The sequence below is a fragment of the Calliopsis andreniformis genome, chromosome 12 (assembly GCF_051401765.1).
Source record: "Calliopsis andreniformis isolate RMS-2024a chromosome 12, iyCalAndr_principal, whole genome shotgun sequence".
Taxonomy (NCBI): domain Eukaryota; kingdom Metazoa; phylum Arthropoda; class Insecta; order Hymenoptera; family Andrenidae; genus Calliopsis; species Calliopsis andreniformis.
The window spans coordinates 2,511,542-2,532,865 of record NC_135073.1 but is presented as its reverse complement, the minus strand read 5'-3'; the positions used below and the strand labels follow the sequence as shown (position 1 = coordinate 2,532,865).

The window sequence follows — 21,324 nt, the reverse complement described above, 5'->3', positions numbered from 1 at the left end:
ATTGAAAGTTGAACTTTATCCTATAGTTTGCTATACTGTCAACGTTTTAAACATTCACCAAACTTCTTACGTATTGAAAAGCACATCCAATATGACTGTGTACAAAAGTGGCATTCTTCTACTTTTTATTATTGTCAGCGTGTCAGATAGATATGTAACTGCCGAAAATGACGAGGACATATCAACAGATTTATACGTTATCGAAGGAAAAGTTTTCCCATGGGAAAATGGAGGTTCGAATGGATGGCAACTCATGACACACGTCATGGCTAACGGTGGAGAACATTATGGTTTCTTAAGGTAAATTACAAATTGTGAAACTCGACTGCTTGCTCTGGATAATGAATAATCAATATTATTGTAAAGTTTCAGATATATAAAAAGATAATTTATAAAAATTGGGTTTTAGGTATAATATAGGTTAGATTTTTTTTTAAATTTTGCTTTTGCTAATATATAGTACTTCGATATTTATAACAAATTTCTTAGAATAACTGCCTGTAAGATGAATATCTATTAACCTTTATTATTTACTGAAATTTATTATCTAAAACTGTCTACTAAAGTTTTGGCTCTATTTTTTAATAATTATAGATATTTCTGATTTTATGCCTTACCTTATTCATAATTTTTCAGAGAGGATGGAACATTTATAATTTCAAATGTACCGTCTGGATCATACGTAATTGAAGTTGTAAATCCAAATTGTGTTTACGAACCTGTGAGAGTAGAGATCAACTCAAAAGGAAAATTTAGAGCAAGAAAATTAAATTTAATACAAACATCACAAGTGATACAGGTTCCATATCCATTAAAAATGAGGCCTCTTAGTCCATATCGTTATTTCCAAGTCAGAGAGCAATGGAAAATAACAGATTTCTTATTTAATTCAATGGTATAAAAACTATTTTAATATTTTATAAATATTTAGAGAAAAAAACACAGTATATTTATTACTTTCTAATTTTTCCATAGGTTTTGATGATGGTATTACCTTTATTACTACTTATGATTATACCTAAAATCATAAATGATCCTGATACTCGAAAGGTTGGTAAATAATTTTAACGTTATGATTATGTAAATTTAGTATGCCAAACGTGTTTTTAACATTTGTTTGTTTCTTTATATATTTATAGGAAATGGAACAGTTAAATAATCTGACTAATTATAGTATGCCAGAAATGTCAGAAATCATAACATCGTTTTTATCTGGAGGAGAGAAACAAAAAACAAAAGCAGTAAAAGCTGCAAAAAAGAGACAATGATTGAAATGTCTCTAGGAAACACATTTTCACCTTCACTCTAGTCTTTTCATTCTAAACTACACTTTAGACAAAAAACATCAAATACCTCTTCACGTTTCTTCTATTTTCCTGCAGCCTTGTTACATTTGAAGAATTGAAACAAATAACAGTAAATTACTCAAAATGTTATTTATAAATATATAATAAAATGTAATACATATTAAAGGTATATTCACATAACTAATTGCAAGTTATGTGATAAAAACTGTTTTATAGAATACTATTGTAAAATAGTAAATTTTATCTAAACAAAATAATAAAATACGGTTTAAATAACGTGAATAGACTTTTTATATGTTTTTAAAAATTTTACCTATCACGCAGTCGAATATACATTTATAAGCCAATTACTTTAAAAGTGGTATAAATCATTTTACAGTAACAAAAAATGGCAATTCATTAACATCTATGCAAAATTATTACTACTGAGAAAAATACAAGTTACTCCAGATAACAAATATAAATTAAATTTCTCTATTGTAAGCAAAAATATTTTTAAACTGTATAATACTGAATATCTCAAAATAACATAAAAGTGACTTATGCTATTTTCAAAATAAATGACTGATATGTGTAGTATTATTTCAATATATTTTTAGAATAATATTCTAATTTGCTACGATTACAAAAGTATTTATATTCAGTCCATGACATAAAATTCGTCATACACTGAGCCTTTTTGTGAGATTTTACCGGGATTGTCCCAAAAAAGCTCCAATCATCACCACTACCGAAGAACGCCAAATCACCGTTTGGCATTCATGGAAGACTCCGGAATACGTATTAGAAAGTTCGGTTACCTTACAATTATTGTTAATATTTATTTAATAAAAGTCTGGCATTGTTATCTTACTAAAAAGTTAGTAATAAAATTCAATGGTTTGAAAAAGATATAGTAATATTAACAGTTTGAAAAAATATAAATATTAATGTATTTATATGTGATTCAAAATTCATAAATACATAAATATAATACTTATAATACACTCTTATCATTACATATCACAGATCATTTTTTTATATGAACTAAAGTTTGTATCGTTGTAATCATATGCAAAGGTAGTGCCACCGCCCAAACATCGTAGCAATTTATTTTTATTTTCCCGACATTCACATTTTGGTATTTACGTTTTCAATTCATTTTATTATATGAATACAGTCATCTTTGTTGCAGTAATCCTCATCGAGCTGCCGAAGATACACTATTGACCTTTTATGCAAGGTGAACATCTAGCGACAGATTATCATGTAAATAATCGTTGCAGTGCTTAGGCAGCGATACTCTCTTTGAATTCTCTAACGTCAAAATCACTCTCCATATGGGTCAAAAATTAGAACAAAAATGTTTGATAAGTCATAGAAGCAAGCATTGAAATGTTAACATAATTACATAATAAATAAAAGTATAATAATACCTATAATGCTTTTTAATGTGGTGAAAAACATGCAGACTTTAGGAAGAAATTATATGATCAGAGCACCATATGCATTACACTACTATTATTATTATGTAAAAATATATATATTCTTAATTTAAATAAAATCGATTTCTAGTTTCAATTGATTATTAAATATAAATAATTAAATGTTCAAATTTCTAACTTGTCTCATACGCTCTCTAGCTGCTTTAAATTGCTCAAAAATGTTTTTTATATTTGTCATAAGTTTGTCTGTACTTAATTTTTCAAAGTATTCCAATTGATCACCATGTTTAATAGAATCATGAACTTGATGAATAATATTCATATTTAATTTTACATAACCAGTTGGTGTAACTTTTAGTTGGGACTTGTTTAATGTTTTACCTTCATGTCCTGAAGGAATACCACAGTAAGTTATGTTTTCTAACTCATAAGTACCACCTGTAAAAAATCTTCTAAGAGAATTAATAATGCTTCCTGTTGCTCGCCATGTTGGAACATTTAATTTATATGAACCAGGTATTGTGGGTATAGGTATAGCTGCGTAACCTTCTGTACGATATCTAAAATAATTTAGAATATCTTTGATCTTTTTTTACTTCATATTTAAAATATCTTCTATATTATTATTATACTATACAAAAATTTGACGTATTACATTTAATCATATATTTATATGTAAAAATATGAAGTTTATTTTATAATTAAAAATAATTACCTGAACCAACTATCAAGGGATATAACAGTAAGTAAGAGTCGAGGCCCAGATTGTGAAGTTTTTCTCCCATTAAACATATCAGTTAACTCAAAATTTAATAATACCTCTGCAGCATAACTAAAATATGCTGACTGATTTTTTAAATTACATCTTTGAGTTCTACCAAATAAGCTATCATTCTGATCAGTATTCCAATGTTCTGGCAAATCAATGTAATACAAAATGCAAAGTCCATCAAAACTGAAATTATGAGCTGACAGAATATCAAATTTTAGAAATATTCTGCATGTATTTGGTGGTGGTAACTGTAACCCATGAGAAATTTCTGCTTCTTTGTATAAGAGATTTTCTCTGATTTCCTGTATCACAATTATTAAAAACAAAATATTATTATTACATCTATTATTTGTACATACAAAATTTGTTAATTATTAAAATATTATATTACAATCATGCAATAGGAATTAAAAACTTAGCAAGAATCTATGTATTCAACTAACTTTTCAAATTAAAATTTATTTGCATAACAGACAAAGCATATAAATGTACTGTAAAAAATAAATAATTGTGATTAATCAGTAAAAGCATCATTTTATAGTTAAATTACTACTATCATATAAAACAAATTGAAATAAATAAGTGAAAGAATTAAGGTACTACAATTATTTAGAGATAATATACTTTCATCTAGCAAAAACACATGACCATTGCAGAACATGTATAAAATATGTACATACATACAATTAAATTTTCTAAAATAATACAAAATTTTTGCTGTAATTTTTTGTACTATGTTATTTTCAATATCAAATTTCATAAATTTCAATTTTTCAAATTAAATAATTATCTAAATTTAATATTATTGATTGGCAATGTCATTAAATAGTACTCAAATTTAATGAAAAAATATAAAAATAATAACTGATTAACGATATTCTATAGTGATATAATAAACAACAATTCTAATCCAAAATGTTTATAAGAAAAATGATTTTTAAATATAACAGTATGGAAATTACTTGATAATTGCTTTCATATATTTTAGGATTATCGGATTAACTCTACGATACAAGTGTAAATAGTATGCATGTATAAATGTATATATCAATGTACTTGTATGTATGTACGTATATAAAGATCGACGTTGCAGAAGTGGAAGAAAATGTTAAAGTTGCCATTCACCGTCTCGATAGGCCAGTCGGTCTTTACGACCGTACCATAGCTAACCGTAGCTGATGGTAATGGATAACTTGGTTAAATTATTTGTGACGAAATTTTGAAATAATTAATATTTTTCTAAACTTCTTTCGTGCATAATAAAATGTTAACCAATAAACGTTCAAATATGGAAACACGTATGTTTTTCGGATGTGCTTCGACAAAATGCAAGATAAAGCAATTGATTATTAATTCAGTGGAATAGTTGAAATAAAAACAAAATTATTATTGGTGTTGACAAAGTTCTACTAAACCCAAGCAATATATTTTATCCACACAAAATGATGAGACAAATCTCCAATATCTCCTACGTAGGGTATGTATTTAAAATTTTGTTACAAAACTTTAATAGAGAAAAGGCAGTGTGTAGTATAGTCAATAAGTTTCTCATAAAATTATTTAAATTCATTCCTGCCGAAACTATCGTATCCCAAATCGTATCTGGTAAAACTGTTCACCATAGATGTCTATCACCATCAATCGCATGCGCTCTATTGCAACTAAAACGTCGCATCTAATTTCAAAAGGGTTGTTTCCAATCCCAGCCGCTCAATGTAATTAAATTTTACCCATGATTTTAAACAAATAACTTTATCTGTTACTAATTAAAAAAAAAAAACATGCATCCTTAAATGTGCACCAGATTTATAGAAATTCGAATTCAAAGAAACTAAAACTGATGCAAACAATGGATGTAAGGGCCAATCCGCAAACATGCAGACGCATATTTTCATATACTCACACGTCGTAACTCCTCTTGTTGCTGTTGCAATTCCAATGACGACTGTTTCTCGGAAGCATGCTCGATCCAATAATTAAATTCAACATCGTTGGAATTCGTAACGGTGTAACAGCAACCACTCGTGAAGTCAGGATCGACGAATAAAATTTTGCGGAACTCGTCGTACGTTATGGTGCAGAGCACCGTTTCGGAATCCCCATTAGAATCGGTCGAGATTTTATCTCGTCGTGATAAATCAACCATGACACACATCGTAGATCGTTCCATGTAGAGGTAATGATTGGTTCGAATTCTCGTTTCGGTGGGTTTCTCATCCACAACCGTTTTATTATACCTTTCGGGGAAAGGTTTGCGATTCTGCAAGGCCGGCAACGCTGTTTCATTTTTTATCGCCAATTTCGATTTGTATGGTTTCGTCAACAATTCGTTATCTAGATAGTAGGAATCATTTTGAACGTAGGTGTACAACTGGGAACCCTTGATGTCTTTCTCTTTAATGCGTCGGTGATATGCCTTTTGATGCTCGGACTGGCAATTATTCTCGTCATCGTAGAAATTTGCCTCGAATGGACTAAACACCTTTTCTTGCCAGCTAAAAATATGTTCCTCCTCCTCGAGAAAATTCGAGTCTCTGGTATCGTCTTCGTTGCCCAGTAACTCCGCGAGCAGAGGTTTTTGCTGTACGATTTTGACTCTAGAATAACAAACAAACCGGAAGGTAAACGCAATTTAGGGGGTGAAAACAATCTCGACCAGATGGCTGAGATCTAATTTCGACGATATTCTACTGCGGAACGGAAAAATAATCGTGGATGATATAGGAATACAGATTTTTATGAAGTCTTTGGTACCCATTAGCAGATTGACTAGATTTTTATCGTAGCTACGTAATGCATTGAAATGTTACCTTAGCTTGAAGTTCGTTATGGGTTCTCTGACTCTATAACTTGCGCCGATTTTTTTGCTACGTATCTTATCTGTCATTTTTTATGAATGAAGAAATAAGATAATTTGACACGAGATATTTGTTGCAGAGCTGGGGAAAATTTGAAATAGGTGTATATAATGAAAATGGCGAAAATTAAATACACATGCTTGTAGACAATTAGTGTCTATATTTCGAGCAAATAGTACCTACTATTTATATTTGAATTATACATAAATAAAATGTCTTTTATGTTTCAACTAATGGTCTAAATATTCATGATGAGTATCTTCTATTTCGTATTAGTCATGAAGCATTCTATACCTTTTTCCTTAGATACAGTTAATACTAAATATTATACTTTTGAACTCTGTATTTTAAGTAAATTTACAGTAAAAAAAATTACTATAATAAAACCTCCAATCAATATCTGGATTTAAATTTATTTTTTATTTTACTCTTGCTACATGTCCATGTCGCCATTGAATAGTTCTCACATTTGTGGACATACTTTAATGAAGCGCTTAGATTTCCTTTCGCCTTCCAACTGAGGCAACGAAAATACATTTAAATAGCTACTGTCTTAATATCGTTTCGTGTAAATTCAATGAACGATACTACATTCGATTAATATGTTTTAATAAAAAAGTAGAACAAATAAATAAATTGTACAAATTACTGCATTTCAGTAGTTATTCCCATGTATTGCATTCAAATAAAATAAAAAATCAATAATTTATTTTAAGCACTATTTTCTTAATTTTGAATAAAATACTTATCCCAAAATAATATTTGTACCAGCTACAATTCGAATATGTAGGTATGTATTTAAATATCACTTATTATTTAAATAACTACTATTTCACTAAATATAGCACACACGATGTCCTTTAATCAGTAAAAGAAATAAGAATAGATACTCATAATTACCTATTTCAAATACCTACTTTCTCCAGCTCTGACTATTTCACGCTGACTCGAGTACTCGAAATATTTGAAGTGAACTATTGGTAGGTCGTATAGTACAAACCACAATGTGTATCGATTCTTTTGTTGCTTGGTAACCAGCGATACACAAGGAATTTCCTCATATTTAAACTGTTCCGTTGTGTAGCTATCTGAACACATGAACTGCGAAACCAGTTGCGCAGAGTTGTTTTTCAGTTAGAAATAAAACGTGGCTATGAGAAGTTCCTGTATTCTTGTTGAGTCAGTTTTTTAAAGACGGAACTCTTGTGCGCATTATAAAGCTGACTTCGCAACCTTTAACTGCATATACATAAATACATACGTATATTACATAAAATCTTTTTTTCAAACCGGGAATGTACATATTGTTTTTAATTGTCTAGAATTTTAAAATGATTTTTTTGGTCTGACTTTCTCCTATTTTAAATTCGATATTTTTAGTAAAATCGATATTTTTAATAAATTATGTATATACAGTATTTTAATTAATAGTAGAATGTAGAAATTAATGATGAGTAAAGAAGCTACTTCGTACAGCCCTCAACTTTAAAAATTTGCGTTCGCGAAATACTGTTACATGGATATAAACATATTCTAAAATATTCTATTTGAAATATTACGTACAACTAACACATACAATCTTTTGTACACACTTTGCTCAAGGGTATTCAAAGGTCACTTAGTACTTATTCCGAGGTTATATTTTTACACGTCATTCCAGAATCAGTGACATAGCAATTTTGATTTAAACAAAAAATAAACTATGACGATTACATATAACATTTCTTCCTTTCTGATACTGATACAGTAATCCAATAAATCATTAAAAGATGACATTGAACAATATAAATTGAGCGATGAAACCGTGTTTATTATTTCACGCGTAAATTATTCGTCTACACGTGCCAAGTATAAACAAAATCTATTTATATAGTTAGTGTAATGATTTATGTATGTCATAATAAATGTTTGACTACATTATTGTTTACGTTATTACTTCTATTTTAAATTTTAATGTTATTCTAATCTGCATCGTAATATCGCAAATATAGTTTAATGAATTAACAATAATATAAGGAATTAAGATTTGTTTATGTTATTTGTCGATTTTACAGACTGTATTTGTATACAACGATGATACAAAACATGGAAATATAGAAACTTGTACACTTGCGACTACAATATGTGACTATGGTTAATAATTAGATGACGTCGGATTGTTGTATTATACAACATCATTGCTTCATAACAAAAGCTTTTATTAGCTTCCTAATTACAGTTTCCATTTACTTGTCTTTATACTACGTACAGTTTCCATAAGTTTCCATAATGCACTGTAAGTTCTAAAAATTAAAAAGATTCGTATATAATATTTTTGTTTTTGCTTCGTGTTTTAAAATCATATCAACTTCTTGGTTATTAGTAACTATAAATTATTGTAAAGTACTTTACACATTAACTTTGTATATTGTTTATTTTTTATTTTTTGTAAATTGTTTTTTATTGGTTGTTCAGTACTAGATAGATTGACACATGTTTTGTACTATTAATTTAGTAAAATATGATATGAAATTTCAATATTTTTCATTCTTCCGAAATTCATCACACGTTTAATATTTTATTTATTAAAAATTAAATAAGATGTTTTTTAGTTGTGTATGTACAATATACACACGTATTTACGGAATTTATTAGCAATATTACTGTAATCAGGAAAGGTTTTAAAGTCAACTATTCTGCATTTAATTAAACTTTGTGAGAATGTAAAACATATTAGAATTATTATGAAATAATTTCTTCGGCGGTAAGAAAACAGTCTGGGTGGATAAAATTTAAGCATTTTACTTTTTACAGTCTTTTATTACTTTTTAATATGACTTCTTTTATTTAAAGTTTAATGTCGTATTAACTGTTTATGTAACAAAACTGTAAATACAAGAATTGTTCAGTTTTTTATACTCTATAACAGCGCTGAATAGGAATTTTTATAGTGCAACCTTATAAACAAATTAATTTTTTTGTTATGTTAAATATAGCATCTTCTCTAGAATAGGTTGAGACAATTATTTGACGAAAATAATTTACAATTTTCAATGGTTTATTGAGGTGTAACAGTTATATTGAAAAATATGTAAAAATTTTATGTAAGGACTGAACTCATTCCATCATAGTGTCTTTTTATGTTTTTACGAAGTTTTATTATAATTACAACTGTCGTATTTAAAATCCTACCTATAAATTCTTACTATCAAAATTATTGTTAAACAACACGTGAATCATGTCGATGAAAAACTCGTGTAATCTAGTATTACGAATACTTAAATTTTTTCAATTTTTAAAACGCTGTAGTATCTAAATCAGAAAAGAGAAATAATAATGAAATACATAAATGTTAAGCCAATCTTTGGGATTCTATTTCACAACAGTAACATAAAGAAACAGAATTTAAAAACGTAACTTCACTAAAAAAAAAAGTAGCGAATGAAATGTTGTGTTTATATAATTTTGGACCTTAATAGATTAAATCAATTCATTAGAAAATGAAATTAGTGAAGTATATTAAATTATTAATTTTAGTCATTTGAGTAAGAATTAGTAAATGCAAGAATTATTTTGTTACAAAAAACTGTGAATTTTATACGTTAGTTTAATATATGTACATACGTTACATATATTACCTATTTTCGAACGTAAACTCATTGTCAGTTTCGGTAATAGTATGCGAACTTCTTCATTATATCAATGATGTACAATATTTTTAAGCATATTAACGTCTCTTTTCGGCACATTTACTTATTTCTTAACTGTATAATGTAACTGTACACCAATTCGTCTGAAACTGATGACAAGATACCTTAGATAACTTTAAATACAAGTGTGATTCAATACCGGAAGATTACAGGTGTTTAACACCCACACAGTATTACACCAACGTGTAGTTTATGATTCACTGAGAAAGTTCAATGAGTCATTAAAATGAAATACCGGATATCATAAATGATGTTGATAATCAGATTTCGGCACTCGTTCTTTTTATTCGTTACAATAAATATTCATTTACACGTTAGATTTATTACTACACATACACACATGTTTAATTAAGAAAAAATTAGATAATTATTTTGTCGAAAAATCATGTATCTCGCTTTATTTCTCATAGAAATGATTAATTGGCGTTAGTAAAGAATCAGGAGCCGACAAATGATAACAGGTATAATTGTAACATTCTGTCACATCTTAGCAGTACACACTTTCTCTATCCGTTCGTCGCTTGAGCTGTTCGAGTTCACCTGTTGCGACGCTGGCATCTTACAGGCGTGTAGTTCCTTCGAACGTATTATACCCCGTTACATCTGATACAAACCGTTTGTATCTTATTGTTAATTACAGTAATGGTAATTATAATAGCATTTTCATCGCGTTAATAGAATGAAAGATACTATTAGTTTATTTCAGTTTATATACACGCGTAAGTAGTATCGATAAATGAATGTACAAGTTATGGGTATTTCTCGACAACTTGCCATAATTTTTGTGTATCGATTTCCTGAGAGCTATATCGACCCGATAAGATAAAATAGAAAATATATTATTGAATGAGTAATACTATTATAAATAAGAACTGTTCCACACTACATGCGAGTAACGCGTTTTCTTGTTTTATGACTGGTTTACTGATTTATATAGTAAATTTTCACTTGCATTCTTATTCTCATTTATTATGTTCAAGGATAATGCATAATGTATTCTATAATTGTTAAGTTTTGTGTAGTTAAGTACTTTTTGCTTGATCAATTTCTTAGTTGAGTTAGATGCAAACTGAATTTAGTAAGTTTCATTTGTAAATGATGGAGAAAATTGTTTACATTGAGTTAAATATTATGGGTTTAATTAATTTCTGTTATTTTTGTGTTTTACAGAGGCTTTAAATTGATTAGAATGTCGAATAATCAGGAAGGCGAATCGGGGGTAACAATACCCTTACAATATAATAATTCTGTAAGCAACTTTTGTTTTTGTATTTATATTTTGACATTTTATAACCTTTATTAGTATTTAGAGTTTTAAATTACCATATTATATTCTATATTAAAAATATAATGAAAGATTTAGCTTATATTTTCTTAAAACAATGATGAATTTTGTATTTTCAGCATTGGAAAGCCATATTTCAAAAGTATGATCTTGATGGCGATGGAAGGATCACATATCAAGAATTGAAAGCTATGATTCATAGTTCTAGTTATTCCAATGATATTCCAACTAGAGTTGTGCATATGATTATGCACAAAGCAGATTTAGACGAATCAGGATATTTAGACTACCCAGAATTCATTGCTATGGTATATTTATTTTACTCACTTAAATATTCTCTTCGAAATCCAAATTCTAAGTAAACAGTTTGAGATATTGATTTTCTCCAGATTCATAGGAAAGATATGCAAGGTGTCTTTGGCCATCTTGTACAACGATATGTACATTCTATGGTGCCGCAAAGGCCAACTACTTTGCATCCAAGATCTGCTGATTTTCCTGATGGTCGATATGAAGAAGAATACACTTGTAAACCTCCAGCACTAGCAATGGTAATTATATCAGTACTAGAGATTACATTGTTTTTGTACGATGTGATAGCACACAAGTCGCTATCAGTGGAAGGACCAGCAGCTACATTATTTATTTATAACCCACACAAGAGATATGAAGCATGGAGATATTTGACATACATGTTTGTACATGTGGGGTAAGTTTTTCATTTTCATTTTTCTTCATTAAATATACTAATTGTATAGTAATTGAATTAAGAACATCATTTTAAACAGAGTATTTCATTTGGTGGTAAATCTGCTTGTGCAAATAATGTTGGGTATCCCATTAGAAATGGTGCACAAATGGTGGCGAGTATTAATCATATATATAGCAGGTGTGGTAGCAGGATCGCTTGGTACATCTGTGTCAGACCCTACTGTATATCTTGCAGGTGCATCAGGTGGAGTGTATGCACTAATTACTGCTCACGTAGCAACTATATTAATGAACTGGTCGCAAATGGAATTTGCTGTTTTACAATTGTTAGTATTTCTTGTGGTAACTTCTGTTGACGTTGGTCAAGCAATATATAATCGTTATGTATTAGAGACTAATGATCAAGTTGGGTATGTTGCCCACTTTGCTGGTGCCATTGCAGGCCTACTCGTAGGCATAAACGTGCTTCGTAATCTCGAAGTAAAGACATGGGAGAAAGCTGTGTGGTGGGCCAGCATTATTACTTATACAGGTCTTATGACAGCAGCTATTTTGTGGAATATCTTATATACCTCGTATTACAAATAGTTATCGTCGAATTTTCATGTATATTTATTTTCTGACATTGCCTTTTATACCTAGAGGTCCAGTTTACAATCTTGCCAATAAACAAATGAGGGTAAGACAGAGAAATTTTCAATACAAATCTGACTCGTTATTTTAACTATACTTTACATACTGAAAACGTTACTAAATATGTATATAACTCTTGCATATCATGAGTTTACTTGAGACAGATATTAATATATTACATACTGTGATATACAATATCTTTGAGAAGCACAAAAATGACTGTTATAAAATTTTAGAGAATTTTATAACATGATCATCTTTATTGTTAATTACAAAATATTAGTACATTTAATTACATTGCAGCTGAATTTTCTTAACAATTTTTTAAAGCATTATTATACGATAATTATTTTTGTAGAATAATTATACAAAAGTAACGAACAAAAAGGTCTCAAATTATAAGTGAAATCATATTTTTTATAAAACGATTGTAAATGTTTGAGGAACTAATTTATAGCAGTGATAAACTTTCAAAACTATTTTAAATGAACAGAGGCCTCGCTTTTGTACATCTTATTTATAAAGGTGCTATTACTACACTATCTCAATAGCTATAAAATGAAAATAACAATATAAGATAGTGACATTTTGTTACTTGAATAGGAATATAAAAGTCCAAAATAATATATAAGTTTGCAATATACAACTTTCACTGGTAAGTTGTATGTAAAGTATTATTGAATTTATTTTTATGTAATAAGTTATTACAATTCACTGTAATCGTTTATTTATAATTCACTGTGTTGTGTACCTGATTGAAAAATTATTGATACATTACAAAGCAAAAAAATCACAATATCCAAAATTAGAAAATTCGTAACAAAGAAATATAATATTTTTCTAATTAACCGTAAGCTTTACAATATTTTAGGATTGTAATAAAATAAAAACATATGTTCAAATAGAATTTTAAAAACAGATGAAAGTAAAAGTGAAGTGAGAAATTACAATCAGAGGAATCTCTCAAATTCTAAAAATAAATCTATTATATTATGAGCTTTTGAACAAAGATGATGTTGGACAAGAATTAATTATAAAATTAATATAAACTTTGATTTCGGTTTAAATAATATATAATTGCAGGATTTTTTTTCAATATGATTTTAGTGTGTGGAAGGTATTCTGTTATTATTTAAATGGAAATTTAATTTATGAATAGACTTTTATAAAATAAACCAAGAACCTCTGAAATGATTTGTATTAGTCATGTATTTATCAAGTCTTACTTATTTTCTGATGTTCTATTAAATATTTAAATTTATACTTGTAATCGTGACAATAAAATACTGTTCCACATAATAGAATATTGCAATTGCATAATATATGTAATAAGGAACAAACACGATATAAACTTTTGATCATCTGGTGCGATGAGAAACAATTTTCCGATTATACGCTTGACTTTTTAGCTCATTCGCAAATTTATTAATTAAATTCTAGTATGTTACTGGTATACACTGATATACATGTGTGTTAAGAAATTACAGAAAAATATTTAACGGCTGCACAATAGAATCACTAATTAAAGTCACTGCCAGTTATACAATAATTACTTATCTAACATACTGTTAAGAAGTTAAACTTATTGCATTTTATTTTATTTGTGAGTTCAAAAGTTTTGTATTATTTCTCAGAAGGTTTATTAATAAATTTGCTCCCAGATAATCAAGAGTATACTTTACGAGTTTAAAAGTAATACGAGAATTCAGTGATGTATGTAAGAATTTAGAATTTATGTAACATGTAACTATTCGTCCAAGGTAATTTAAGTTATATATTTATAAATCGAAATGTGTATTACTTGTATTACTTGTAAGAAATCTAGGTTTTAGTATATACAATGCTAGCTTTGCTACTCTTTAAATTTATTCCTGAAAACATTACATGTAAAGAAGTTACAAGTGACCTTAAAATATATCAATTTTCAATTTTCACAAATTCTTAAATTTTTTATTTTCCCTAATTCTGAAAGGATTTGCTTTGTTTTCTGTTTTGATGGCAAAGATGAACTGTACTCATGAAACGAATCAATTCATTGCTTTAAGACAGTGACCTGTATTTTCACAAGTGTTTTATTTTTTATCCTTATAAGTACGTTAATTGACTATTTTTGAATCTCGAAAAAATTCAAAATGGCATTTACTCTAAAAGTGACAATTTCAAGCATAAATATAAAGATCTTTTATCTTTACTATCAATATTAAAACAATTTTAATTTCTATCAGCGCTGCTTTTTAATATCTAAAATATTAACTTAAAGAATTATTTATCAAATATTCATTTAAAAATCAATATTAATAAAATTAGTTGACACAAAATTGAATTGATAAGATTAAGTATCAATATTTTCATCCCTTTATGTGATCAATAATATTGTCAATACATACATATTTATTAAATGTTTTTTCACAGGATCCTTTCCTCTTAGCAATCCTTGTTTACACACAAACAAAATTTTTCAAACATCATGGCTTTTAAACTAAACGCAGTTTAAGCTTTAACAATCAGTCTGTTTTAAATCTCGATTTTTTATTATAAGTTGGTATGAAAATTAAGAAGTTTTGTATGAAGTAAAAACCGGTATTTTGTTATCTGGTGAATCTACAAATATCCGAATGCGATGAATTCTTGATCTGGGTTCTATTAATATGGTCTTTTGTCCTACCTTGTAAGTGTCTTGTAGTCATCACTTGCATTTGATGTGTTCACCTTGGGTTCACTGGTGAACGCTGTTTTCTTCTTCTTCTTCTTCAAGGTCGCATCTTCTGACAGCCAGAAAAGACGCACGCACTTTACGTCTATTCTTGATCCACACTGTTCAGCATCTCGAAACAAACTCCCCTCATATTCCCTGTTACCTTCTTAAATAAATAAAGAGCCGCATTTATACTGATTGTGGTCTTTAGCTCGACCAATGAATGAGGGCGTACGGCAGAATATATACAATTCATGATTTGAATGTTTACCTGAGTGTAAACTGAGGGTTTACCTTGTGGCCTTACACCACCACACTTACATTCATTGGTTACACCTTTTACAAATGTAAAATTGAAATCTTGAAAAGTTAGATACAGTGACAATATAACCACTCGCAATTTTAGCGTTGTTAATTATTGTTTAAGTACCCGTATTTTATATTTTCTATGAATTCTGAGTTTCTAAACGTTTTACTTTTAAAATGAGGTGGCAATGACAAAATACTTTCTTATGTCTATTTGCGTGGTTCACGCTATCAATTATTGTTAATGACTTTTTTTATTTTTCAGAAATCGTTTTCTACTTCAGTAATTAAAGATAATAATTAACGACTATTCTCGACACAAATGTTTAATAGTATTTTTTCGACTAATCTAATGATAAGTATCATACAAATACACTGCATTTACGTTATGGGTTCATGGGCGAATCTATAGAAAGGGACACATTCATTAGGTCAAGTCGTGAACTGATAATTCATTTTGGTCTTATTAACGATGCGGTTCAAGAAAGTGAAAACTCATATACCGTAATAATTTGAAGTATGGTAATTGTACTGACGAACCTATAATAAGGAAATACAGTATCAAGCTTAAAGTCTGACATTGTTAAAATTATTAAATTTAATAAAAAATATTAGAGACGTACAAGAACCTGAGAATGTCGGGTTCCTGATGCTTGGGACGGGTCAGATCAAGTTGGGACTTCAAAAGTATTTTGCTACTAGCGGAAAGCAGGATTCCCAAGAATTTCGAGAATTGCAATCATGTTTCGGAATGAGCCTTGTTAAATACGACCATGGATTCATGACATAAATAAAACTCGTCCTGAAATGTGATTCGGGTTTTCGAAATTCTCGGGAATCAGACTGCAGATGTTTATGCAAGTTCCTATTTTCATACACAAAACTGGAGAAATGGACTCAAACTAAAAGCTTGTTTCACACTTCAAGTATTATAAAATGTATTTATCTTTTTATAATTTCTACATTTTTCTATATTATATAAATTTTTCTCCGTTTTCCATACTGAAATTTCCCATAAATGCATAAAAATCCGCAGTCTAGTCATAAGATGATCTCGGGAATGAAACTCACGTTTTGCATAGGTACATTTAGAGAATATCTTGCCGTAAAAATATGAAGTTTATTTCAAAATGATTTATTTATTTCTTATATAATGACTACTACGCGTTTTTTGATGTAAGAAACATATAATTGTCTAAATTGTATTACTTTTTGTTGCTTTAATATACAGTTTTAATATACAAGAATGATGAAATAATAAAATTGCATTTGAAATTTCGTTTCAGAGTTATTAATTGTTGCAAAAACGTCTGAAATTGACGTGAAGTGACTGATTTAGGTCATATTTCACTGGTATTGCGGCGTGCATTGGTCATGTCAGACACAAAAGAGTCAGTAGAATAAGTTCTAAGTCAGACACATTTCACGCATATTTTAGGTATTTTCTCAACAATTAATAACTGGAAAACGAAGTTTGAAACACAATTTCGGCTATCTTCATTTTCGTCTTATTTTAGCAAGTAGAATGTAGAGTCATCCCTTAAAATTTCTGACATTTGTCGAATACCCCCATGTTTGCTACTTCGATTTTTCTACATCAGTTATCTGAAATATCGTTTAACGAACTGGATTTGTCTGTCTATAAGTTAGGATAATAGACATTTTACAGTGTTGGGAAAATTTTTATGGAATCTGTTTGTTTCATACAGGGAGAGGCAATAATTTTGCTCATCTTGAATATCTCCGTTATTTTTGGAGTTATAATGACACTTGATAATGATATAATAGTAATTATAATAAACAGTAATAAATAAATAGTAAATAATAATTATAAAAGTATAATATAATAGTTTCTATTTTTAGTGAAGTAGCGAATATTTGGAAGTAGACCATTTTAATTAAACCTCATGCAATGTCATTCAACAACAAATAAAATAATAAATTACTTGAGTGCCTTAGAAGTATTCAAAGACTACTGTGTAGGTATGTAAGTATCAGCATTAGCCAATAATGCATAAAGATATGGAACAAAGAGAATGTTAACGAATGCATGAACTTTGGCAATCTGATGATTCTAGGTGTTGCATTGATGCAAAGGGACATCACTTCATTAATATCTATTGTAACGTAAAGTTATATCTACATTAAGGTAACAACAAGAAACATTTTGCTGCTTCTCATATAAAAAATAAGAAAAACGTATGACACATTTAAAGAACAGGTTCTGGAGACAAAGATAATAAAAGGTTCCAATATAGATATGCACGAAAACACAGCTTTTTAGTTACACATTATAAGCAAGAAGTAGTAAATCTTCCTCATTGTTATCTCAATGTAGAAATAGTTTGAGATTTGTTATTTACTCTTTCGTTTATTATCGAATGACCTTGTATTAAATTGTATTGAAATTTATATTTTATCAGGAACAGAAAAATATAATATGCCATTTAAGAAGATGTAGGTGACTTTGAAACCTTAGTAAACCCTCCTCCTACAAAATAAGTGTGTCACTACTATACATTATAGCCCCCTTCGGCCCATGCAATTTTCATAAACAACGTTTCTTCATAACTTCAAACATAATGGAGGTATTCAAAGTGATCAGAGTTATTGTCCCACCCTGTATATATTTCTGGATATATATAGTAAGATATATAAATTGTTATTGCCCCACCCTGTACATCTTTTTGGATAGATATGCTAAAATATATAAATTGTAAGGAAAGGAATGGAAAGGGGATACTCGTACTTATAACGGAGGTGATTTTTATTTCAACAAAAATAACAATTTACATTGAACTGTTTTGATAATAATATTATCGTGTATGCTACACCTGTAGTTTACTTGTAGGCGTGGTATGCTCTCGCTCGCTATTAATTGTAGTTAATTTATTTGAATTAATCGCATTAATAGCGGATTCTCGATAGTTAATATCGCTTCTTAGTCTCTTCATTCGTTATTCTCATCGACATATTTCTTTATTTACGTGTCCGTTTTCTTTGTTTGCCTGTTGCTTCTCACGGTTTGCATATCTTTATAATTATCATTATCATCATCATCATTATTATTATATTATTATTATAATTATTACTATTATTATTATTATGGTACAATATTCTTTTAGGAGGGAGCTGAGTACCTCGGCATTATCATTCTTCCTTTTCCTTCCTATTTTTTAACTATGTACAGACTTCTTGTATCAGAAAGGGATCAAACGATAGACATCAATCTTCTTTCAGGTTTACAAACAAATAGGTACATACAACACGACGTCTTATGTTACGTTATGCGTCGTTTATACTCTAAATTCTAGATCACGTCGTCCAATATCTCAAAGCTCAGAAACTTGTCCCCATTTTATTCATCCCCCATGGGAAGGTATGGACACGATTTTATGCCATATTATACACTGGCACCCCATGCAGAAACAATATGGTAGAAGGAGGCGATATCGCGCGAGTAGTCCTTTCGTGGACAGCACTGATCCCAATAATTCACCTGTTGCATTCATTTCTTTCCTCGTTTTCTATCTTTACGATATTACGAAGTACCTTAGAAGGGTTGCCATCGACGCGCTCCGTTTTCTGTACGCCCCTTTCTGCGATAAAGTTTTATATTGCCCAGTCTGTGCAAATCTTGCCTTGGAAACTATTTATACGTATGTACAAAGGTCGATGCGATTTCTTGGTGCACGTGCTCGTGCAATACATCCTTCGAGTTTGAATATCTGTTGGGAGCGATTGACCCTTATACGACTCTAATCATAAATTTGAAACCGCAACCAGCGAATAGCCAAAAGCGTTCTCCACACTCCAGAGATTAATACGGTCGAAGTTGCGACAGAAAAGAAGCAGAGGAACGCCAAGGGCACTCCGAAAAGTACAATATGATCACGTTGATAGAGTTCGAGTTGTCGTCGGTTATACATTTCTTTTCATTTTATCCACCTCCACGTTTTTCCATCGACCTTGGAAGCATTTCAACACGAAAATTTTTTAGGGTTTCAACTTTGTACAATTCGAAATGATTCTGTCCCCCTTTTTTTCTTCTTCACGAGTCAGTGTAATAAAAGTTCGTAACAATACGACATGTGATTGTGAATCGCCTTTACAATCGGCTAAAATAAATGCTCTGTATATTATATATTTTTTTATGCGAGGCTATAAAATTCCCATTCTATGTTTACGTACAGAGTCGATCTAATTTATACATATACTCATATATGTATATTCAGATCGCGTCTCGACTTTTTTCACCAACTACCCTTGAGTCTAGGTCAGATTATTCAAAATAATACTTGGGAAGACGCCTTCTCGATAAAAACTATGCAAGTTCTTTTCCAACAATCGTACAGAGCAGTAGTAAAAGACTACAGAACCGCTTAGAAAGTCGATATAAGCCTGTTTATCCACGTTCTGAATGAAACAATTCGAATTTTATGTTACAATCACGTATTACGATAGCTAACACAATGGCGACCATAATCAGAGCAAGATACCTGCAGGTAATGTAAGATAATCATTCGATGGATGCTAATCATGCCAAATATGAGAAAGGACAGTGTTGATACGGATGTGTTCATCAATCCTTTCGTTGGTATGCGATTCTTTTAATTATATACATTAATCGCGCCTAATGAGCGCCCAAGGTCGCCATATTCATTAGTTACGAACGTTTGAAATTATCGAAAGGATTAATGAACATTTGAAGCGAGATCTTTCTAAAGACTCATTTTCTTTACGCAGTCGTCGTTAAAAAAAGTGTAAAAATCCTATGAAATGTATATTAACAAGTGATACGAGTGCGAAGCAAAGGTTAACAAGTTTCGTTTTATTTACAAGAGATGAGACTTATACCGAAAGGTCTGACGCGTGCGCGATAAGGAAATGATGAATTCACAATCCTGCAGCATTTCGATACAAACTTCGCATGCATATAATCGCTATATTAAAAACTATATGGAGTATTTGTCGCGTTATGTTCAGCTTCTTTTTCCCTTCAACCTTAAGTAAAAAGAAATCGTAAATAAAGTATCGTCAGCTCTCAGTAATCGTTAAGGAATAAGTAAACTTTTTAACATCTTCTCGCGCGTGATATCGGTTCTGTGTCATCTCTGGACATTGTTCATATCAATCATATATTGATGCAAAGAAATTCTACATTATCGATACTTCAATTTCGAGCATATAGTCGCATTGAAAATTCAAAGTTACTGAATGCTTTAGACATATGTTCAGGGGAGAATTAATTTCAATGAAGTGAAGATGATGTTATCGTGATCCATAATGTAAGAACAAAATGCGTTTGTTTTTTAAACAGTTCGTAAACTTGTAGAGGCACTCGCATGTTGATTCAACTAAATACGTTTCAACTTTTGGGAGCTCGATCCGTAGAAAAATGTTTAATGAAAAAAAGTACAAGAAAATGTACACAATATGGCTCGTGTGAAGTATTATGTGTTACTTTCTTGGAACTAGTAGAAATTACAATAAAATCTTTTTTTTAACAGTTTGGAAAACTGGGGGTCCATTTTATGCTAATTATAAAGTGTTTTATGAGATCATTTTATACGTTTTTGTGTAACATAATTATAAAAATGTGACGAAATTTTAAATAGAATTGGTTTTGTTAAGTCTTCGTCAA

The 21,324-nt window shown here is 29.7% G+C and overlaps 3 protein-coding genes across 4 annotated transcripts; 2 read left to right on the top strand and 1 right to left on the bottom strand.

Moving 5' to 3' along the window:
* Positions 1 to 65: 65 nt before the first annotated feature.
* Emc7 (ER membrane protein complex subunit 7) lies at positions 66 to 1,583 on the top strand. Its single transcript, XM_076388830.1, has 4 exons — positions 66 to 300; positions 637 to 895; positions 976 to 1,050; positions 1,140 to 1,583. Exons 1-4 carry the CDS (start codon positions 92 to 94, stop codon positions 1,266 to 1,268), a joined length of 672 nt encoding a protein of 223 aa, XP_076244945.1. The 5' UTR covers positions 66 to 91; the 3' UTR covers positions 1,269 to 1,583.
* A 1,209-nt stretch (positions 1,584 to 2,792) lies between these two features.
* On the bottom strand, positions 2,793 to 6,427 carry Mks1 (Meckel syndrome, type 1). The gene is made up of 4 exons (XM_076389499.1): positions 6,314 to 6,427; positions 5,407 to 6,100; positions 3,447 to 3,805; positions 2,793 to 3,291 (listed from the first exon to the last, which is right to left on the bottom strand). Exons 1-4 carry the CDS (start codon positions 6,388 to 6,390, stop codon positions 2,889 to 2,891), a joined length of 1,533 nt encoding a protein of 510 aa, XP_076245614.1. The 5' UTR covers positions 6,391 to 6,427; the 3' UTR covers positions 2,793 to 2,888.
* On the top strand, positions 4,594 to 14,607 carry Rho-4 (rhomboid-4). Of its 2 annotated transcripts, XR_013003004.1 has the most exons (6): positions 4,594 to 4,980; positions 11,221 to 11,299; positions 11,455 to 11,643; positions 11,725 to 12,044; positions 12,124 to 13,334; positions 13,551 to 14,607. XR_013003004.1 is itself a non-coding variant. In XM_076389500.1 (5 exons), the coding sequence occupies exons 1-5, from the start codon at positions 4,946 to 4,948 to the stop codon at positions 12,632 to 12,634; spliced, it is 1,134 nt and encodes a 377-aa protein (XP_076245615.1). In that variant the 5' UTR covers positions 4,594 to 4,945; the 3' UTR covers positions 12,635 to 14,607. The 2 variants fall into 2 exon arrangements, 1 of the variants encoding a protein (XP_076245615.1); XM_076389500.1 differs by having other exon boundaries at positions 12,124 to 14,607.
* The last annotated feature ends 6,717 nt before the right edge of the window (positions 14,608 to 21,324 follow it).